The sequence below is a fragment of the Crotalus tigris genome, unplaced genomic scaffold, assembly GCF_016545835.1.
Source record: "Crotalus tigris isolate CLP2741 ecotype Arizona unplaced genomic scaffold, ASM1654583v1 scf7180000017771.5222438, whole genome shotgun sequence".
Classification (NCBI taxonomy): Eukaryota; Metazoa; Chordata; class Lepidosauria; order Squamata; family Viperidae; genus Crotalus; species Crotalus tigris.
Window position 1 is genome coordinate 4952454 of NW_024096622.1, and position 21527 is coordinate 4973980.

Consider the following 21527-nt stretch of genomic DNA (forward strand, 5'->3'; position numbering starts at 1 on the left):
TTTCCTATAACATCTCAGGAGAAAAAGCAGCTTTAATATTCTGCACTTCCTCTGACTCTAGGGAGGGAGATAGGTGAGGAATACTTGAACGGTTTTTGGATGTGGCATTATAAATGTATGAAGCTCAACTAACCTCTACAAAGTTAAAAGTATCTGAACAAATGGTGAAGCTACAATTGAAAACAGAAACTAAGATCATTTTCTACCATTAAACAGCGATGATGTTATCCATTCAGTCGTGTCTGGATCTTGGCAATTCTATGGGCCAAGTCATGTCTTCCAATCTTGCACTACTTGAGTTCTATGCTCTGGCTGGTGTCAGCTTTGAGAGTACATTAAATACTATCTTTGAGAAAAACAAACAAAAGTTATTCTTGACTATTTCTCCTATACAACTGCTACTGAAGTTTTAGGGTTAATTCTACCTACTTATCATTTCCTGGTACAACAGGAACCTACCAAGTCTAATCTGTCTGTCTCTCTCCTCATTCATTTCTGGCAGCTGTATAGTTTCTTCAAGGCATTTATGGAAGGAGGCATGAGGAGGGGGAGAATAAGAAAAAAAGGTTTGAAGGTTGGCTGTCAGTTCTGAGGCCATCATCAGTCTGGGCGACCTTCTCTGAGAAATGTTGCAATCATGGATTCCTCTACCAAGAGGGGTTGAACTAGACGCTGTCCAACCCTTACATTCTATGATTCTGTAACCATCTGGCTCTGCCACAATGTAAACATGACTTACAGACACAGTTTAATCTCAGTGTCATAATTTAATGTTATCAAGACACTACTAGGAATCAAAAGAAGAAACTTCTTCAGACATTATATCCAATCAGGCCACGTTTGCCTACGATTTCACCAATGTAAAACCACATCAGTACTTCAGTAGCCACCAAACCATTCCTCAGAGCTTCCTAAAAGGAAATAAAAAGGTTTTTTTAAAAAAATGATTGTTGCTGTGGTAGCAATTGTCTCACCCATTTCCCAGATAGTTCCAGTGAAATAGAAACAACACCAAGAGGTCTTCTAATACCTTATTACTCAGTCATTGTAAATTACATTTAAATTGTTACGAGATATTTAGATTTTATTCAAATTAATATAGCCACTCTTCCAGAAGACTCATTGATCCCATTATCTCCTCCATGGGATGGAAAACTACCTCATGCTTCAACTTCTGACATCCTTCCCACCCCCCAACCCCAAAAAACTTTCCATTTTCTCTAGCTCTATGAAGGGATTTGCTGGAATTAATTTTAGACACTGCAGGAACAGAGCTAAGGTAGCCTCTCAGGAAATCTCAGGAGGAGTCTGAAAGCAGCTATTCCCAACAAAGCTTCTGTAAGCTACAACTGCTGGCACATACTTACCTTGACTGTAAGCTGTGCAAAGCGCCCAGTCTGGTAGCTCTTCAGCAATGTTTTCAGGCTCTCAATGGCCTTAGGAATTTCAGCGGGAGTTGGAGGGACCAGCTCAACTTTGGCGTAGTATAAGAAAGTATCCAGCCGAGGCCTTGAGTAGGTTGCAGCAGCTAGAAGAGAACAAGAGCAAGAGAGATAAAGAGCAAATGGCAAATGCTAAAGCAAACAAAGTATTTCTAGCTCTATGGTGATATTTTGCTTGGCCTTTGTGGTACAATATTTGCTGTATGAGTTTGTCTTTATAGCCAAGTCAGGTGACGAATACAGTATTTGGTTCATAGGGCAGATTCTTTTGAGAGCTTGTAATGTTAAATAGAAAAGCATCCATCAGCTGAAATAGATCACAAAATAATAACAGCATTGCTTGGTTCTATTCTGCTTCATTCTTCTCTAATAGGACTTGTTTTTTCCAGGTAACTATGGAAAACCAACCAGAGGCTGCCAGAAATGTTAATCAGAAAAGAAATGTGTTTAAATCTTGAGGGCCATCCTACAGCACTGAAGGAACTTACTATGGTCTGGCTTAAGTTTTAAGTCTTTTTTGAGAAATTCTGGAGAATGGTAAAAATCTACAGAACTATAGGACAAATGTTGTTCTGTCAGTAAACAGAGATGGAGGGGGGAAGATGGATGATCCAGGAAACTTCAAATCAGTCAGTCTGATGTCAGTGCTTAGAAATATTTTAGAGCAGGGGTGTCAAACTGCTGGCCTATGGGCTGGATGCATCATAGCAAAACTGCACCCATCCCATTGCCGGCAGTGGCAAAAAAGTTGTGATACGTCGCGACACATCACGTGACGTTGCGAGTTTGAAACCCGTTTTAGAGCATAAAGTGAATCTCCAAGCCACTGTAAATACAATTGTTAATCAGACGTAATGCCAGACTGAATTTATTTCATTTTTTAAAATAACAATGTACATTGTTCAAATGCTCCAGATGTAATTTGATTCCAGCACAGCAATTAACAAGGTACCCTATGGCATTTTAATTAGCCAGCTAATTAACCTTATCATAACATTTGATAGTAAAATGCTAGCTTGAAATTCTACTCAAAAAGAGCTCTTAAGTGGTTTCTTGTTAAAATGGAATAAGATATTAAGTAAGGCATAAAAGCCCCCATTCTTCATTAAGAATGCAGATGACAAAAAGTTGATCAGGCATCAAAAGACAGAAATAAAATTCAAAATGATCTTGATAATTTTATTATGAGCCCATTTCTATAAACTATGAAATGGGAAATTCTATGCTTAAATAAAAATCAAATCTGCAAGTGCTGGATGGCTTGGCTCAACAACATACTCATAAAAAAGATATTAAATAGTAGATTACGAACAGAACATGAATGGTGTTATATGCCTGCAAAAAAAAGTAAATGCAATCTTTAGGCTGCAACATCAAAGGCATGGTGTTACATTACTGGAATTGAGAATTTTACTTTACAATATACTAGTCAGTGACCACATGGAATATTGTGACCAATTCTGGACATCATGGTTTAAAAAGCAGAGAAATTAGACTGTACTCAGAGAAGAACAGCAAGGATGATTAGATGCCTATAAAATCCTCTGAGGACTTATGGAAGGAATTAGGATCATTTAGCTTGAGGAAGCAAGAGCAAAGTTTAAATATCTTATACTATGTCAAACAGAGGGAACAAGATCTCTATTATTCAACAGGAGGCATAATAAAGAAAAAAAAAAGATTCTGACTAAACATTAAAGGAAAACCTAGTTACACCAGTTAAACCTAGGCATTAATCACTCAGAATAGTGGTGGGCTTCTTGTCACTAGGTCTAGAATTTTAGAAGGAATCTTGGAGAGCTTCCAATCTAACCTCTACACACAGCATAAATCCTAAAACCATCCCTGCCAAACAAGCTGTCCCAACTTTGCTTGAAACACTTCAGTGATGGAGCCTCTTCAATTCCAGGTAGCAGACCGGGCCTCTGAGTAATATTCTTTCTTATTTCAAGTTTGCATATCTCTGTGAAGTTTCGAGCTATTGGTTCTTTCCTGTTCCCAGGCACTATAGAACATATATCACCGTCTTTCTGAGATAGCCCTTCAAGTATTAGAAGACTGATATCCTGTCTTGCATTAGCCTGGTCTTCTTTAGGCTAAACCAGATCTGGGCATTTTATGGCTCACGGGCCATATCCAGTCTGCGGGTGGTCACAATCCAGCTCAGGGCATTGGTTCTGTTGGAGAGAAGTTGGCAGTGTCAGGGCATTGGCGGGGAGCAAGTGTGGCATTGGTAGAGGGGGTAGGGCAGCAGCGGTCCTCTACCACACTCCCAGTTTCTAACATGTCCTTTGAGAAAATGAATTGCCCTCCCTTGGGCTAAACCAATGGTTCTCAACCTGTGGGTTGGGACCCCATTTGGGGTCGAACGACCATTTCATGGGGGTCGCCAAACAATGCAGTCCGCCATTTTTTCTCCTTTTCCTTAGCTGTGCTACTCCCTTTTATTCTATTGGCTTTTGAATAGAGTCTAATTCTATTGGCTTTCAAAAGCCAATAGGAATTGTCCAGGCTGTCTCTGCCCTGCTGAGCCCACCAAAAGTCCCAGTCTGCAAACGGTGCCGCAAGTTGTCTGCAGCAAAGGCGAGCTGTCTGGAAGTTTCCACCCCTCCTTGCTGAGCAACTACTAAAAATGTAAGTAAAAGAGGGCCAGGGGTGGGAGGTGGGAGGCCGGTGGGCACAGGGAGGGTTGCTGGCGCGCATGGGGCCTGGTGGGTGCCTTACCTCCCTTGGGCTGGGCCAGCTGGTGGCCCAGCCGGTGGTCGCCCTGCGCCATCGCTGCCGCTTGCCAGCTACGCCTTGGCCAGTGCAGGGGGCGGCACCACGCATGCGCGGTGCTCCCGGGCAGGGAAAGTCCTCAACTTATGACCGGTTGGGTAGTCCTCGACTTACAACCGGTTGGGGGGGGGGGGTTGCGGCATTAAAAAGGTTGAGAACCACTGGGCTAAACTGACCAAGTACCTGTTACTCTCCTCCATCCTCTCTCTGGTTCCCCAGCATCCTTAATATAGGTAGTCCTGAAGTTAACATCCAAAGTTACACCAGTGCTGAACAAATGCTCAGCAAGGGTGCCTGAGGTCATGGCCATTGTAGCACCCCCCCCCACACACACACAGTCAAGTGACTGAAATTCTGGACATGGCAGTTTGCTCGCACTTTTGACCACAGGGGCACTTCAACCTCCCCCCATCTCTGCCTTTTTGGCCCCTGCCCTCCCCGGCTGTCCTTTCCTGTTCACTTGTTTCCACATGCATGGCCCAATTGTTCACAAGGCAGTTGCTGGACATGCAAGGTCTTCTTCCCCAAATTGTACACGTTGGTTTCCTTGCAAGACCTAGAGGAAAAGTCCTTGCAAAGGGCCAAGCCGGGCATGCCTCATCAGCAGGAGTAAGGAGACAGTGAATGCAGGGTGATAGTGGTATGTATATATAGGTTTGCATTCATTCATACATACATACATACGACTTTTTTTTTTGCTGGAGAGGCTCCATGCTCACTTCAGCTACGAACCGGGGGGCCGTCTGTGGTGAGCTAGGCATCCCACCTTTCAGCTACTTCTCTGGCGTCAGGAGGCCCTCCCGCCCCCCCGCGGGGGTCCCCGTCTCAAAGAGGCAGGCAGGCTCAGCTTTTCCAAGGCCCCGCCGCAGCCCGGCGCTGCACAAGGCAGAACCGGGCCCCGGCAAAATGGCTGCCCCTCTTTAGCAGCGTCAGCCGCCGGGCAGCCAAGCTGCGGCCTTGTCCCCGGCCGCCCGGGGGTCAGAGCCGGTCGGAGGGGAGGCTGGGGAGTGGAAGCGGAGCGTGGCCGGCAGCCCTCCCGCCCCGAGAGTGCCCCCCGCGGACCCTCACCGGAGAGCAGCTGCGGTCCCTTGGCGGAGACGGTCCTGAGCAGCCTCTGCGCGGCCTGCGCCATGGCGGAACCGCGAGGGACCCGGAAGGAGCGCCGAAGGTCAGAGCGGCCTGCCGCGCGCGAGGATGCCAGACCACGCCCCTCGCTCGCCGCCGGGGCCGTCACGCGCACGCGCCCTCTGGAGGCCGGCCGAAGGGAAGGCAGGCTCCGCCCGCGAGGGACGCCGCTGCCCCGGCAGAAGCGCAGTCCAGGACTGCCCTTGGCAGCCGGCCGGCGGATTGGATTTTCAGCCTGCCGCAGAAGCTGGATCGGAGCTGCAACGCCCTCCTCGTTCTCCCTTCCGAGGCTGAACAGGCGAGGCCCGCCCGAGGGTCCTCTGGGTAAAAGTACAAGTTGGCTTCCGAGGGCGCCAGGCTGGCTTCCCCGTGGATTGCACCGCTGACTTTTCTGGGTTTGCATAATAAACGGTTATTAATCTGCACCTCGCAGCTCACGCCGGTCCCGCCCGCCTTTCTCTTTTTCGTGAGTTCTTTCTGTGAGTCCAGCCTGAAACCTTAAGGAAGCAGGACCTGGAATCGTCCTGAAAACAGATGAATAGGCACTGCGGCTGAAAACAAGTGGACATCCAATATTTATTGATCTAAAAAGGAAGCTAACATACTATGCACACAACGTGTACATCTCTCATGCAGCAGGCACTGTATTAAAGCAGGCAAGAATTACAGGGCACCTGCACAATCATCCGTTCACAGTGTTTCCCCAAAATACAGTTACTGGAAGCAAGAGTGCTAAGGAAGGCTTATGAAAGCTGCTTGATATTATGGCCCACTTTCTCCCATAGTTCTACCTACTATTTCTTATCGATGTTGGTTGCTCCTGTTTTGGCAGAGTGAGCCACAAATCACCAGGCTACAATGGCTTTACACAAGAAAAACTTCTGCCCCAGTTGAGTAAATACAGCTTTTCTTCTTAAACATAAAAGGGAAAGTTCAGCCCAGTAGAGAAACAAACATGGTGAAGGATTCTTATGAAAACAATATAGCAGGAAAACTAAACTGTCAAGGTTGGTTTCCAGAAGATCTTAAATACAAGGAACCAGAGAAAAGTTATGGAGACAGTGAGAAAGAACAGTCAAAACCTGGGTTCACTGAAAGAGGCAGCTGGGGCCACAGCATTCTGGCCAACTCACAGCCCCCCCACCACAAGCTCCTTTTGCTTCTTTCTGTCTGCCAGCCATTGCTGGATCCTCTCCTTCAGTTCAGTATTTGGCTTGATCTGGTCCATGGTGAGAGGGCTACGATTGAAAGGATCTGTCTGATCACTGCAGAAAGAAAGCAGGGAAAGGATGACAGTAAAATCAGACTATTAGTAAACAAGATAATGCCACCAATTTCAGTAGACACATAGGCAGTTCTACAGCTCTTACCAGCTGTTCATACTGACCCAACATACCTGTCTAAACTCTGTGAGTGTCTGGTAGCAGTGGGAATCTGCTTACTACAGAATATTGTATTATTTTATTTTATTTTGTTTATTTATTTTGCTGCCTATCTCTTCGTGGGGTTACTCTGGGCAGCTTAAATCAGTAAAATGCAAAATTACAAAAAATATAAATGTAACAATAGTAAAAATGAAAATACAAAAGTACAACAATATGAATAAAAGTACAGCAATATGAATAAAAGATGGAAGGGAGGAAACCGGATGCACAGTGGGGTTGGGTTGCTACTAATCTAATAGCCACCTCCAGTGTGGTCCTCCCCCTTTCTTGGGTCTCCAGGCTCTTACGGAAGGAAGGACAGGAGGGTGGAAGCAGACCTCACCTAACCTTGGGGGACAGGATGTTTTAAAGGGCTGACTCTATGACAGAAAAGGCTCTTCTCCTGAACCCTACCTGCTAAAGCTCCTTGACTGACGGGATCTGTGGCAGGCCTCTTCTGCCACACGAGTGGGGTGGGCCTCTCCTAACAGGATGAGACAGTCCATCAAGTAACCTGGGTCCATGCCATGGAGGGCTTTAAAGATTATAACCAAACCTTGAATTAGGATTTGAGTGACTTGAGTGCAGAAAGTCCTGATCCAGAAATGCTGTAGCTGATACACAAACCGAAGCTGTGCAAATCCTTTCCTAGCCCACCAGCTGCTCTTTGAGCAGGAGTTGCAAGTCCAGAAGAACCCCTAAATCGCGAACAACCCTGCCCAGAACTAAAGATGTCAAAGACCCGGATCTTGAAGCTCCATGCACTCAAGCCACTCAGTCTTGTCAAGGTTAGGTAATGGCCTGTTGTACCCCATCTAGGCCTCTACAGTCTCCTGGCTCTGTGAGAGGGTAGCGACAACATCACCTGGGTCATTAGGTGAGCAAATATCAAGTTGAGTATTACCAGCATACTAATGATACCTCAACCCATGGTGATGGGTGATCTCACCCAGCAGCTTCATGCAGACGTTAAACAGGAGTGGACAGAGTAATGAGCCCCATGGCACGCCCAAAAAGAAGAGCTGGGGCTGGATCCCTCACTCCCTATCAACACCAATTGGGAACAGATTTGGAGAAAGGAGTCAAGCGAACACAGAACTGTGCTGTCAAGCCCCAACTCTCATAGCCGGCCCAAAGGGATATCATGGTTGATATACTATGTCTTAGACCCAATCAGTAGGGGGATGAGAAAGTGGAACTAACCAGTGGATGCAGGGACAAATATGGGAGTCAACACCACTGGCATCTTGCAAGGAGGTGAGTGGCAGTGTCTGAATCTAACATCTTTCTTTCTTTCCTAGAAGGAAATTGGCGGAATTCCTTTTTCTCCTGTCTTCTAAATACCTCAAGAGGTGCCTAGCGATTGTTGCCCTGTCCACTGTGACCCGAGAAGAAGGCAGCAGCACTGGGTCTGTCATTAAGGTGCTCATGATGGGATCCAGAAATTCATCACAGGCATCAGCGTATGTCTCCTCTTCCTGCTGCTGACGATCTGCTAGAGACTGAAGAAACAATTCCAGGAATCAGCTCCTGCTGGGCTGGGCTGCCCTGCAGAGTTAAATTCCTATTGACAAACTGAAGACAAGTGCCGGAATCTATAGGAGCTACCACTGCTAAAAAAATGTGGCCAGTGATTTCTAGGCATCTCCTTTGCCCTGGAAACTGAAACACAGCAGAGGTAGGAGCCCAAACACAGCCCTTGATTGGCTCTTTGATTCCATGGAAGCACAACTAATACAGAGTTGTTTTCTGGTGTCTCGTTGAAACTTGGAGGTTTGACTACAATAAATTCAGTTCTCAACTACAGAGAGGAATGTCAGTGCCGATCAACTCTATTTTTCACCTGTCTCATTAGACTTTTAAACATCCTGCAGCCATTATAAGAGCACTGAAATTCAAAGTTCTCCCCCTTGGAGATTAAAGCCAAATGTTGTTCAAGATGCACTGAAGATTTTCAACATATAATACAGTGAGGAACCTGTCCTTAGAGAGAGACAGACTTTTGAGAAGATTGACAGCTTTTCCATCTCACCTTAATTTGTTCTGCCAGGTTGCTAAATGCTACAATCATGTTGCCAGGCTTATTAATTTTCTTCAAGACTCGGATCGTCTGAGCAAAAAGAGTTGGGGAATATGATCGCCCATCCTTAGGCACTGTGGCACAAAAGTTTGCTTCATCACTGAAAGAGAGAAGAGGGCTAAAAGTGGACGCTGAGGCCCCATGCAAGCAAGCCTCTTTTCCATTTGGCACTCTCGGTCATTTCAGCTTTCCTATCCTGATTCCTTTCTTCAACTTCCATAGTCTTTTATTAGGTGAGACCAAAGCCCCGTTCAGACTTGTCCCATTTGCAATATATTGGTAAGTGGAACATGATGGGAAATAGCTCTAGCCTATTTGCACTATAATTTCTCCTGTTCAGAAGGCAACTCTTTTCTGCAAGATCTCTTTGTGGTAAGCATCTTTCTAGTCCCTGAAGTACAACTGTAAATCTTTCTTATAGGGGACTTCACCCAAATTTGATCTGTCTGAACAGACATTACAGCTCCATAGCTATTCCCTTCAGAGTTCACCTTCTTATCATTCACCAGCACTTGGACGAAACAAATTTGACTGCCCTCCCCCTTAGTAAATATATAGAATATTTGAGTCTACATGATACCTTTGTCTAGATTAGTTTAAACTGATTCAGCTGAGCCCAGCCATTGTATTGGCATGTTATGTATATTAGCCATCAGGTTAAACTATAAGATGATTTGTTGGGGCATATCAAGTTACGTGAACACAGCTTTTGCGTTTGGTTAATCTCATTTATGCATGAGCCAGCAAGAATGACATTCATAGGAGAGAGACCATCCTAGTCGAAGTTCCATAGTTTCCTGAGTAGGGTATACAAGCACAAAACCTGGTCCACTACAAATTCTTGACATAGGACAGGAAGCCCACGCCTCCCATCCTGGGGATTGCAGCCAAGATTCAGAGCATTCCCTTGGACTGGTACACACAAGACGGTAGCAGAAGACTCCGTCAAGGGCACAGTACAGCCCAATTTCTCTTGCAGTTAGATCTGATGGAGATGATTACTACATGGAAAAGCAATAAAAGTTCACAAATGCCACCTAGCCATTATGTCCCTTTTTTCAAGAATCCTTTCTGCGCAATGTACTATCTTCAGGTTTATAGAACGTGAGTCCCAAGCCTCCTTCACTCCTTTATTCCAGAGGAGAACATGACATGAAGGGGGTGGTGGTGGTGGTGGTGGTGTCTCCTGTTCTTCCTCACTGGCAGTATTAGGGGGATTGGTATGAACTACTGGCATTCATAAACAATGAGATATTCTCCATTGGTTGTCCACTGGCTTTGAGGAGTTAAATCCTTAAGTCTGATTGGGTCATCTGAGGAGGACCTCGTGTGGGTTTCTGGCTGCTCTTCCATAAGAAACATTTCAACATCCATTAAAACTCTGGATGCATAAGGCAAAGCCCTCTATTCCTCTTCCCAAGAAGCACTCCAATGGATCATTTCTTTTCACCATGCAACTTACCCCAGATTTAGATATATCGTACAAATGTCAGAAACCAGTTGTTGGGGCTTGAAGTCAAATTCACTGAAGTCCTTGACCTTCAAGGCCCCCATTTTGGGGCCTACCAGGTGTTGGAGGAAGTAGTTGAGCATGGAGATAATGCGTTCCGCCAGGAAAGGGTGCACAAAGAGAGACTTGATCTCTGCAATGAAAAGGAGGCTCCATCAGCAGTTCTGCTCCCTTCAGCGTTCCAGGCCAGGAAGAACACAGGGCCTTTACCTGAGGTCAGGAAGGCCAAGGTCCCGATGGTCTCATTGGACATGATGTTGTGGAAGCGAGCCAACTGCCCAAACATCTGCAGGCTGGCTTCCTTCTCACGCCGCACTTCTGCAGACAGGCTGTCCCACTCGCCCCGGTCCTTCTCTATTTGCTGGATCTTGATCTTGCTCAGGTACTGCAGAGAAATTTGAAATGGGCATCAGGCAAGAAAAAGGATCTGTTCTTGGATGCCAAAATCACATTCACTGCTCATGCAGCTATCTTCAGAAGTTCCTTTCACCCTGGAGATTTACAGATTTATTCAGGTAGATTACAACATCTTAACCACTACATTAAAACATTCCACACAACACACAGAAATAGGGGAACCGAAACTGGATCAATTGAAGTGTGGTGCAGAAAGTTCAGGGGGTGGGAAATGGAGGTCTCATGGCAACCCCTTCCTGTAGACTTGGAGCAGAGAGAATGAACCTTACAAAGGTGGAGAACTGGAGGTACAGAAGCCAAGTCCAAAGACTCCCCAGACCTGAACCTCTCAGAAAAACTCTCTCGATAGTAGCAGCTCGGTGACTGAAGACTTCCTCTCCTCTCCTCAGTTGGTGAAGTCTGAGTAATTTCCCTTGAGACTGCTACATACTTTCTCCCCTTCTCAACTGGCCAAAACAGTTTGGGGTCACAGTATTTACCCGCTTTCTACGTTCACTCCATAAATAATGATTTACCTGTATTGCTTCATCCAACAAGAAAACGGCATCATTCATAAGCAGGTTAAGAAAGCGCAAGAAGAGAGGGGGGACCATTGCTTCAAGATTCTCGGAGGCATCGTCAGCCAGTGCCTGCACAGGGCAAAGAGATGGAGAGCAGGGGGGCTGTTTTCATCCAAAACACTATCCTTCTTCTAGCCCTTATAATTTGCAAACCTCAGGTCCTTACCTTTATGCTTGCCCGGTATGAATCAGTGCCCCACATATACCGGAGGATAGGGTACATGGGTCTACGATAATTAAACTTCTGCTCAAATTGATGGGGATCTCCTGCACAGGAGAATGCCCGTAATGAATGCAGGATCCTGAGATACTGGAGAACTGATAAAGGCCTCTGAGACTCCTTCTTTGTATAAATTGCATGCCCCAAAAGCACACAGGATGGAGAGTGGAGGATCAGCTCTTCCTTCCCTCCAGCCCCAAAAAGCAGTAGGGGAAGAGGCAGCTTGGACCAGAGTAGAATATAAATCTCAAGACTTGGAAGAAAAAGCTAGCCCTTTTCATCTTTTTCTGCCAGATCAGTACCATTACCAAAATTAGCAAACCTGGTTTCAGATCCAGCAAAGCGGATTCACCAGGATTCATGGCACTTCATTCAAGGGACTGCACTAATGCAGCAGGAACTGAGGGAATGAGACCCCCTCCCACCCTCCCCCCTTACCTGTAAATTCAATGTCCACAAAAACCTTAATTAGTGCCTCAGCAAGGCAGGCAGCATGTTGGTAGGAGCAGAAGACTCTCTTACGATGAAAGACACTTGAGACAAGAGGCGTCTGTGCCTGATCCAGGTGGGGCATCACAGCCTCCAGTACTTCAGCCAGTTTGGCTCTCAAATGTGGGTTCTTCATTCTGCCAGGAGGAGTGGACAGAAATCTCCAAATCTACACTTTTCCCAAAATTCTATCAAACTTCTGCCACCCCCTCCTCCTACTGAATTCTTCTGCTGACAGCGAGAGACTCATGTATCCTCCCAATAGGTTGCTTACAATAGCTCATTATCCCAGGAGAACAACTGCTTTCCACCCCACCTCAATGCTTCTACAATTCCTATTACACCACTCCATTCTTACATCTGTGGGCCAAGGTTTTCAAGGAACTGAGCAGTCAAAACTAAGCCAACCAAATTTATTTGCTTGAAGACTCAAGAAAAATTTGAATCTGCACTCAATCTAAAAACAGCTGAATTTACTGGGGTCAATTTTTTCCTTCTAAAGACTGGCTGCTGTTCACTGGCAAACAGGATGCTTGACTACAGAGTGGGCCTGATTCATATCTCTCTAGCCTTCAGAAGCAGCTTTTACCTGTCCACATCCCCTGTGAAGATGGTCACAAAATGAAGCACATGCTCCAGGGAGTCAGCTGAAGGTTCTAGGAAATCATCAGCAAAGCGGCGCAGGAAAATGAAGAAATCACCTAAGTTGTCAGCAAAGAATTCTGCAAATGCAAAAAAACAAGTGAACTCTTGCTAAGAATGTATGGCTACCAGGCCCATGTTTGCTCCTTCCCGGTGAGGGCAGGTATTTGAGGGCAAAGCAGCAGTTGTTTCCTGCAGCTACCAAGATGAGGTCAGACAAATCTCCTTGGAAGCAGGAGAAGGTTTATGATATTAACATCTCAGAGGAAACCAAGCCAAAAATAATTGTAAAGGGCCCAGAGTCCCTCTGTTGAGTTAGGTGTTAGAAATATTTTTCCTTTTGGGAATTTTAGCTAGGAGCATTTGTCTTGAAATATATATTTGCTTGTCCATTCTATTAACAGAAGGATGGTGTTACAAATCAGCCAGGTGTGAGCCAACAGCAAAAGACTATAGGATCCTGTTAAGTGCCTTGGGCATGGCAAAGTATCAGGACCATCCTGGCACTGCCCAAACCCACTTCTAGAGGATAAATCTCTTGCCAGTCACCTGGAACATAGGCCAGTGCACTGTTCTTCACTTCTGGCAGAGGGAAGGTCAAGTCCATCAGCTCAGTTCCTTGGTTTCCAATGGCCAGCTGGACCAGGAGAACAGCCATGGACACCTGCAGATTGAGGCAGTTCTTCAACATCTGAGGCTCTGTCATGGCTGCTTTAGTGGAAAGGTAGATGGTCATGAGACGCTCAAACTGCTCCCGGAGATTGTCAGCTGAGGGGCTGGAGCTCTGCTGAGCTTCCCGCCATGCCACCTGCAGTCGATGAAGGCTTTGGTTGAGCTTGATCATCTGGTCATGCAACCTGTGCAAGAAGCAGAAAGAGATACTAAAAATTAGAAGTGGCAATACCATCAGAAAAGCACAAAGTGGCCACAAGAAATTGGCTATAATGAAAAAGGGGAAACAGAGGAGGCCAGCAATGAGTGTTGAGGTAGGCTGGGGCAAGAGCCAGCATACAAGGATTTGCTGCATGTTCTCTGGAGAACTGCTTTCCTTGAAGGACCCATAGCAAAAAAAGTTTGAAGAAATCATAATTCACTTTAATTTCCACCCATTCATATCCTCCAGTAGACCAAGAAAACATTCTTTCCCACATGCAAATATCAACTGATGTATAATGAATGTGGCCTTTAATCCTTGCTTAATGACCGGTAAAAATCACCACGGACTCGAAGTTATTTAGGAATAGGAACAGAAATATTCTTTATTGGCCAAGCGTGACTGGACACATAAAGAATTTGTCTCTGGTACGTAAGCTGTCAGTGTACATACAAACAACAAAGTGGTAAGTCATAGATCATAAATTGTACAATCATAAAACTATCTTTGTGCCTAGTTGTTTAGGCATGCAATGCCCTGTAGCAGCATCCTGAGGGGAGGAGTTGAAACTGTTTATATCCAAGATGTGAGGGGTCTGTAGATATTTTCATAGCCCTCTTTCTGGCTTGTGCAGTATACAGGTCTTCAACAGAAGGCAGGCTGGTTGCAATTGTTTTCTCTGCAGGCCTAATTATCTGTTTGGTTGCTGTGCCAAACCAGACAGTTATACAAGTACAAATGACAGGCTTAATAATTCCTCTGTAGAATTGTATCAGCAGCTCCTTGGGCAATCTGAGTTTTCTGAGTTGGCGCAGGAAGAACATTCCTTGTTGTGCCCTTTTAATGATGGTTGTAATGTTAGGTGTCCATTTCAAGTCCTGGGAAGGTCTCTATTTTTGATACTGTGTTGACTAATATTGTAAGAAGTGGTAGAATAGGAGAACTTCTCCTAAAATCTATACGATCTCTACAGTTTTAAGCGTGTTCAACTCCAGATTGTTTTGGCTGTACCAAAGGGCCTGTTGTTCCACCTCCCGTCTGTATGCAGACGGTCTTGAATGAGACCAATAACTGTTGTATCATCTGCAAATTTTGGTACTTTAACAGAGGAATCCTTTGAGATATAGTCATTGGTATAGACAGAAAAGAGTGAAGGAAAGAGCACACAGCCCTGGGGGGCACCTGTGCTAACTGAATATTTGATATGATTTTCCCTAGCTTCACCTGCTGCTTCCTATCTGTTAGAAAGCTTATACTCCACTTACAAGTTTGAGGTCTTTGGTGTTCTCTGAGCTTATTTTCTTGCAGACATTTCATTACCCAAACTAGGTAACATCATCAGTGCATTGATGATGCTAACCTAGTTTGGGTAATGAAATGTCTGCTAGAAAACAAGCAAGCCCAGAGAGCACCAACCCTGAGCTAGAAATATTCTCCTTTATTAGTACAGCTAGCTGAGTCAGTTTTTAAAGAAAGATTTCTGGAATGATGGTACTGAATGCCGAGCTGAAGTCTACAAAAAGGGCCTTGCATAGGTCTTTGGGGATTCAAGAAGTTAAGATGTAGTGCAATATTGGCAACATCATCTACCGATTTATTTGTGCGGTAGGCAAATTGCAAGAGGTTTAGCAGTGGATCCATGATGACTTACAATCCATCCTTGAAGCTACAACTACTGCACGTCTCCCCCCCCCCCCATCATGTAACTGCATTTTGGGTGCCTGGCAGCAAGCTCACATTTACAAACACTTGGAGTGTTCCATAATCACATAATCATGACTTGCTATGTCTTTTGCTATTTTCTGACAGAAAATGATAAAATGTCCATTGGATATGAACCAGGTGGTTTAAACAACTTCATGATTTGTTTAATGACAGTGATTTGCTTTATGATGGTCGTAAAAACAATCATAAAAATGAGTCATGTCACATGATCCACAATGACAATGACTTATAACCAAAATTTCAGGCCCAAATGTGGTTGTTAAGCAAGGACTGTATTTGGGTGCTCTTATGTCAGCAGAAGCCCAGTCAGAATCCAATTATATTTCATCTTTAATTATCAAATATAGAAACTCCCAATTCTGCCTTCTCTGGATTCTGCCATAAGAGGGAGAGAAGGGGGAGAACAAAGGGGCTTTATGGCCCTCACTTCCTTCAGTAGACTTCTAAGGAGCTGAATGTGTTTATTGCAACATCAAAGAGAGACTTTGAATGTAAATAGCATCAAAGAACCTTACCATGACAAAAGAGAGCTATTTACCTTTCATGTAGTTATCTGAAGTCTCCATACAGACGAAAGAAAGGAGCAAGGGGGTGGAATTGTGATGCCTGAAACTATCACTGGAAGGGGGGGTGATTGGGTGGGACTGCTGGGGAACCCCTTAAAACCTTGAATGGGAGAGCTTGGACCCCAAGTCCTGTCTAGCATGCCTGCAACCACTTCTTCTTAATAAAGGATTCCTGTTGGAAGAATTATTCCAAGAGTTCTGTCTTCTTAAGATGCAAAGTGGGGTGGGTCCTTACAGTGTCCTACTAAAAAATCACTGACATTTATTAAGATTTTGAGCTACATTCTGCTTGATATGGAAAAGTCTTCCCAAGGCCTTTAGTGTTCCCACCAGGGAGTCTCCTGTGTACCTGTGAAATCCCAAATGGAGGGTGTACTGCGTCAATACCAAGTTCTCGGTCACCAGGTTATAGCTGTCAGCAAACCGTGGTTCCTGCTCAGTTACAGCTGGGATCAAAGAAGTTTCTCGTTCCAAACCTTAAAGGAAATGAAGAGTACATCCATACTGATCAGAGAAAGCTCTAGCCAAAGGAAGCCATTTCTCACAGCATCTTTCCTACCCTTGTCAGCAATGCCCGTCTCTCTTGCTATTGGGAGGGTGGGGGAGGGAAAGGTGGCTCACCTTTCATGTGTACATTCTTCACCCTCTGCTCCTCCTCATTCAGTTCTTTCACAGCACAATAAGTGGGATCAAATGTCAGAAGCCTGGGAGATCGGGGCTTACAGAAGGGCTGACAAAGCCTGAGGAGAGCAGCTCCCAAGTTCAGGAAGAAGGCATCTGAGGCATACATCTGGAAGAAGATCTCTGGCATCTGGTTGGCCCAAATTTTGGTGCGCCCAGCATTGGCGTGAAGACAGTTTCCAAGCCAGGCCAGGATCTTATGCTTCGTTTGTGGGGAGAGCTGCAGCAAGTTCTTCAGCATTTGGTGGATCTTCTCGTGGAATTCAGCCACGAACTGTAATGAAGAGCGTTGACTGAGGTTAACTGAGGTTGACAAACATCAGCGTACCTGCACAGGCTCACTGGAACCGGGGTCATCTGAGACATGTGCGGGTAGTCCTCGACTTACAACAGTTCACTTAGTGACCATTCAAGGTTACCACGGCACTGAAAAAAGGGACTTATGGCTGTTTTTCACACTTGCGACCATCGCAGTTTCCCCAGGCTCACAAAATTCCAACACTTGGCAACCAGCTTGTTTTTATGACGGTTGCAGTGTCCAAGGGTCATGTGACTCCCTTTTGTGACCTTCTGACAAGCAAATTCAATGGGAAAACCAGATTCACTTAACGAGCAGGTTACTAACTTAACTGAGTGATTAATTTAACAATTGTGGCACGAAAGGTTACAAAATGGGGCAAAACTCACTAACAACTGACTTGATTAGCAACAGAAATATTGGGCTCCATTGTGGATGTCAGTTGAGGACTACCTATACACTTCCACCAAGTCATTCCTCAGCTCCCTTCCCGAGTTCTGGCATTTTCACCTTTTACTGCACTTTTTGGATTTTAATTATCTCCCCCACAACAGCCGCAGTGATTCCAATAGAAGGCAGTCAGCATCATATTCAAAGGTGTTGATAGCCACAGATCTGCCTGATCATAGCAAGAGCAATTGCACCTAGACCTATATACCACTCTTTCTAAGCAGCTTCCAGTCAGCATATTGCCCTCAACAATCTGGGTCTGACCTCGGAAGGATGGAAGGCTGAATCAACCTTGAGCCAGTGAGATAGAACTGCCGAACTGCTGGCAGCCGGCAGTCAGCAGAATCAGCCTGCAATACTGCATTCTAACCACTGCACCACACGACTGATCATACTTGGATAGTATGCATAAAAAGACAGTATAAAAAAGAGTGCTTGTCATCAGTGGCCATTTTGCTGCCTCTCAATGCACAAAACAGGAATGGAACAGAAATATACACCTGGTGGATGTTGGATTCTTGCACCTTGATCTCTTGAGGACTGGATCGAGAGGGGTTCAGAAAGTAGCCATGGCTTTCCACCACACCAGGTGTCTTCAGAAGACATGAGATGTTCAAGATGGTTCCCAACAGCGTCTTCTGGTAAAGCTGTCCATTGGCTGGATCTTTTGGCTGAATGTACTCAACAAAAACCTGAACAAACAGAAATAGAGCCAAAGATACTTTTTTTCAAAAGGCAACTGGACTTTTTTGGTTTTTCCTTTGAAAACATTTCAACATTTCACCACACCCACCCTCCTACCCAGAGTGAGGTAGAGAAAAGTGACCTTTCTCCCAGGTGAAAGGTTAAAGGCAGCAGGAGGTTCTGGCCATCTGGGGCTGAGTGAGGACTCACTTTGGCAATATCCTTTTGCTTGGTGAAATATAGGAGTATATCCAGATAAGAGTACAACAGGATCTGGCAAAGGTGTAGCTCCCGTATTCGTCCTAAGAAGATGTCGAAGACAGGGACCATAACTTCCTCAAAAGTCCTCACTTCTTCATCCATCGTGAGGCTCTTGATGACCTCCTCCAGGAACTCTGTTATGTCTTCAAAGTCTATGGGGGAGAGAAAGGACGAGTATTTTAAAAAAGGATGTAATTGGAAAGTTGCCATGAGCTGGATCCCATTAACTTATCCTGGGGTATCAGCCTTTGCCAACTCACGAGCTCCTCTTAATGATTCCAGCATCAAGTCCACTAACTGCTCATAGACATTCTGGTTGACATAGATCTCTGGTGTTAGGAAGAGTGTGTGAGTGTTGGATATAGTCAGATTTCTGCAACGCACTGCAAAAGGCAACAAGTTCTCTGGCACCTTGGTGATCTAGAAGAACAGAGAGAACAGCTGACTTCTAGCCCATTCAGTCCAGGCCACAAGCTGCTTGGGTGTGATATGGATGCTTGACCCACCTCCTCCTTTGCCCTCCGGAAACAAGCAAAGAGGTATCGCAGGATGTGTTTCTCTCCTGCATCTCTCTCTGCTGGGAGGTTCTGTATGCCAGTTGAAGTCATGTGGATCAAGTGATTTCCTGGTTCCGGGAGCAGTAGCCGGGTAAAAAGAGCCTGGGGAAACATATCGATCCAGAATATAATTGCTCTCTCCCAACATTTGGAGAAAAAGCCTAGATCTCATTCACATCCATTTGTTTATAGAATGACATTATGCATAAACAGCCAGGTCTTTCACATGCTTCTCCAAATCTACCTGATTATCACAGATAAAAAATAGACTGCCCATAGAACTCAATTGTTTCATATAAGATGAAACGGCCTTGTTCAAGGAAAAGTACTATAAAGCAAATCAAACAAACATCACAACAAATGTGCAATTAAAGGCCTCTAGGCACATGGTATCCTGGCTTGGGGAAGCATCTTTTCCTGACCATAGGCAAAGGGAACAATTGGCCAGACGACCAATATTAGCCTTCTCCAGCAAGCCTCCAATCTGGTGAAGACCCATTAGATGCTTGCATGCAGAGACCTGTTCTACGTTTTCCATGTCCAGCCAGTCCTGATCCTCAAGGTCTGCAGCCATTTCCTCCAGGTAGACACACCGTGCAGGAATGCCATTTCCACTCTTCAGATTGGGGTCACCTATGGGTGGGGAGGGGAGGGGGACGAATCAGCAAAGCAGCAATAGGGGAATCCCCAAGACACTCTGTTCAGAACCATTTCTCCCTCTCCATCAACAACTTTTATGTATTTTGGCTTCTTGTCTTGGCAGATGTTAAAACAAGTCCTTCCTCAAGATATTGCTGTCACGTGTCTTGAACTACAACTCCCAGACTTCCCAACACATATGAGAGGGCACCAAATAGAGGCTGGCATAGTTTTGTAGCCTAAAGGAAAGCAGTCTCTAGGACCAGTGAAATGACACAGCAAAGCACAAATCTAAAAAAAAAACAATAAAAGAACCCTTCCAAGCCATGCCCTACAGTATAACAGTCAACTGGAGCAGGAGAATTGCAGCGTGGTTGCAAGAAATACCACCAGGTCAATGTTTGGAATTTTCAGGCTGAGTAAAGTTTGTTACACCTGCAATATACTGGCCAGCCAATAAAGATACAGAAAACCATATTTGGCCTTGCACCCAGCAAAAGCTCCCCTTAACTGCTTGTACAACGGAGGACAATATTTCCATCCTCCATGCATATCTGTTTTTGCCAGAATGTTTGTTTACACGGCTCTTTTGGCAAACAGATTTTGTTGCCTTTGGGGTGTCTTAAGTCAGCAGTTGCTATGTAAGATCAACAAGTTTCTCCAAGAGAGGAGTCTGAATTTGTATTCATGGATCAAAAACTGGACCATGCTGGGTCTGCCACCTGGTGGCTCCCCTCCACCTTAATATAACCCAATTTGAATTCTGGCAATGTATGCCTCCAAACTCACTGTTATCCAATGTTATCAGGAAGATTCTCTGGATCATGTGGTTGATGTTGAGCTGCTCGCACAGCTCCTGCTGGGAGCGAAAGGAGCGACTGATCTCAGCCACAGAGTAGTCGCAATCATCCAGACTCTCAGACACACTGTTGTCAGAATCATCTTGGCTGGCAGAGGTTTCCTCTACTAGAGAAGCAGAGCTAGTCAATAAGCAGTGTACCTGGTCCCCAATTGGCCCACCCACCATCTGAGCAGTCTCTCTAAGGCCTGTGCCTCTCTCATCTAGTCTATCACAGCACCAGAAGCCTATTAAGTGCACTTTTTTTACATAACAAGTTTTAGATCATAAAAACACAATTGCTGAAAAAAATGCAGCCTGTACACAAGACTTTAGTCTCCTGGGAATCCCAGAATGACTTCTGAAAAACAAGAGCCAGAGAGGCCACCTAAACAGCTGTCCCAATCATTCTGTCTTTTATTGATTTGCCATCTGAGAATATGGAATTAAACTAGTAAAAACTTAGCTCTCGAGATTTGAATACTTGCCAGGTAATGCTAGTCTAATTCATGTCTTTAATATCAATCCAATGTGACAAAGTCCGCTAAATGTTTGCACTTCTTCTTCAATTCTGTTGCTGACTGTCCACATTGTCCTAAAATTGGGCTAAAATTTGAGCTAAATTGTCTAACTTTGGACAGAGGTTGAGCAGGTTGAGCAGTGACTGAACAGGAAAGGGGTTTTGGATAAACAAACAATGGATGGCTTTCGTGGTAACCCCGTTATACAAATATCGAACTACACTTGAAGATGCAGAAAATAAAGCAAAGAAAAGGGTGAAACAAAAGAGGATGTGCAAATATTTCTTTGCGCGTCTCGAGCGCGCGGCATAGGTTTCGAGAGAGGCGGTCGGGGCCGCCGATCCGGGCACTCTAACGGGGCCTACGCGAGTCCCCCGCCGCCCGCCCACTCCCAGCGGACGGGGGCTCTCCAGCCCGCTCCCCTCCCAGCCGCCCCGCTTCCTCGCTCACCCGCGGGTGGCGTCGGCGTCTGCTTCTGGATCTCGGCGAAGTGCCGGGCGTCGGCGACGGAGCTGAAGAGGGCGGCGAAGGGGTTCCGGGAAATGCTGTTATTGTTCTCGTGGTCGGTCATTTCCCCGCCGGGCGAGCTCCATGGAGATCCGCGACCCAGACGACGAGCGAGGGCCCGCAGCCCCGGGCGCCCTGGTACAGGACGGGGGCGAACAGCAGCGGCAGGAGGAGGAGGAAGGAGAGGCCGCGACACCTTTCAGCGACGAGCTTGACAACGCGCGACGCCCGCAGGCCGC

At 45.5% G+C, this 21527-nt stretch overlaps 2 protein-coding genes across 5 annotated transcripts; both read right to left on the minus strand.

The window, feature by feature from the left end:
- Positions 1 to 747: 747 nt before the first annotated feature.
- Positions 748 to 5444, minus strand: ATP5MG (ATP synthase membrane subunit g). The gene is made up of 3 exons (XM_039341780.1): positions 5289 to 5444; positions 1368 to 1528; positions 748 to 911 (listed from the first exon to the last, which is right to left on the minus strand). Exons 1-3 carry the CDS (start codon positions 5350 to 5352, stop codon positions 813 to 815), a joined length of 324 nt encoding a protein of 107 aa, XP_039197714.1. The 5' UTR covers positions 5353 to 5444; the 3' UTR covers positions 748 to 812.
- Positions 5445 to 5897: 453 nt separating this feature from the next.
- UBE4A (ubiquitination factor E4A) lies at positions 5898 to 21503 on the minus strand. 4 transcript variants are annotated; one of them, XM_039341777.1, is made up of 19 exons: positions 21232 to 21503; positions 20212 to 20385; positions 19304 to 19416; positions 18733 to 18885; positions 18487 to 18646; positions 18176 to 18378; positions 17782 to 17973; positions 16474 to 16807; positions 16202 to 16328; positions 13237 to 13544; positions 12635 to 12767; positions 11995 to 12182; positions 11503 to 11603; positions 11292 to 11405; positions 10570 to 10744; positions 10312 to 10492; positions 8802 to 8949; positions 8114 to 8271; positions 5898 to 6610 (listed from the first exon to the last, which is right to left on the minus strand). In XM_039341777.1, exons 1-19 carry the CDS (start codon positions 21350 to 21352, stop codon positions 6475 to 6477), a joined length of 3219 nt encoding a protein of 1072 aa, XP_039197711.1. In that variant the 5' UTR covers positions 21353 to 21503; the 3' UTR covers positions 5898 to 6474. The 4 variants fall into 4 exon arrangements, with proteins under 4 accessions (XP_039197711.1, XP_039197712.1, XP_039197710.1 ...); XM_039341778.1 differs by having other exon boundaries at positions 12079 to 12182; positions 20212 to 20388; XM_039341776.1 differs by having other exon boundaries at positions 20212 to 20388.
- Positions 21504 to 21527: the final 24 nt, after the last annotated feature.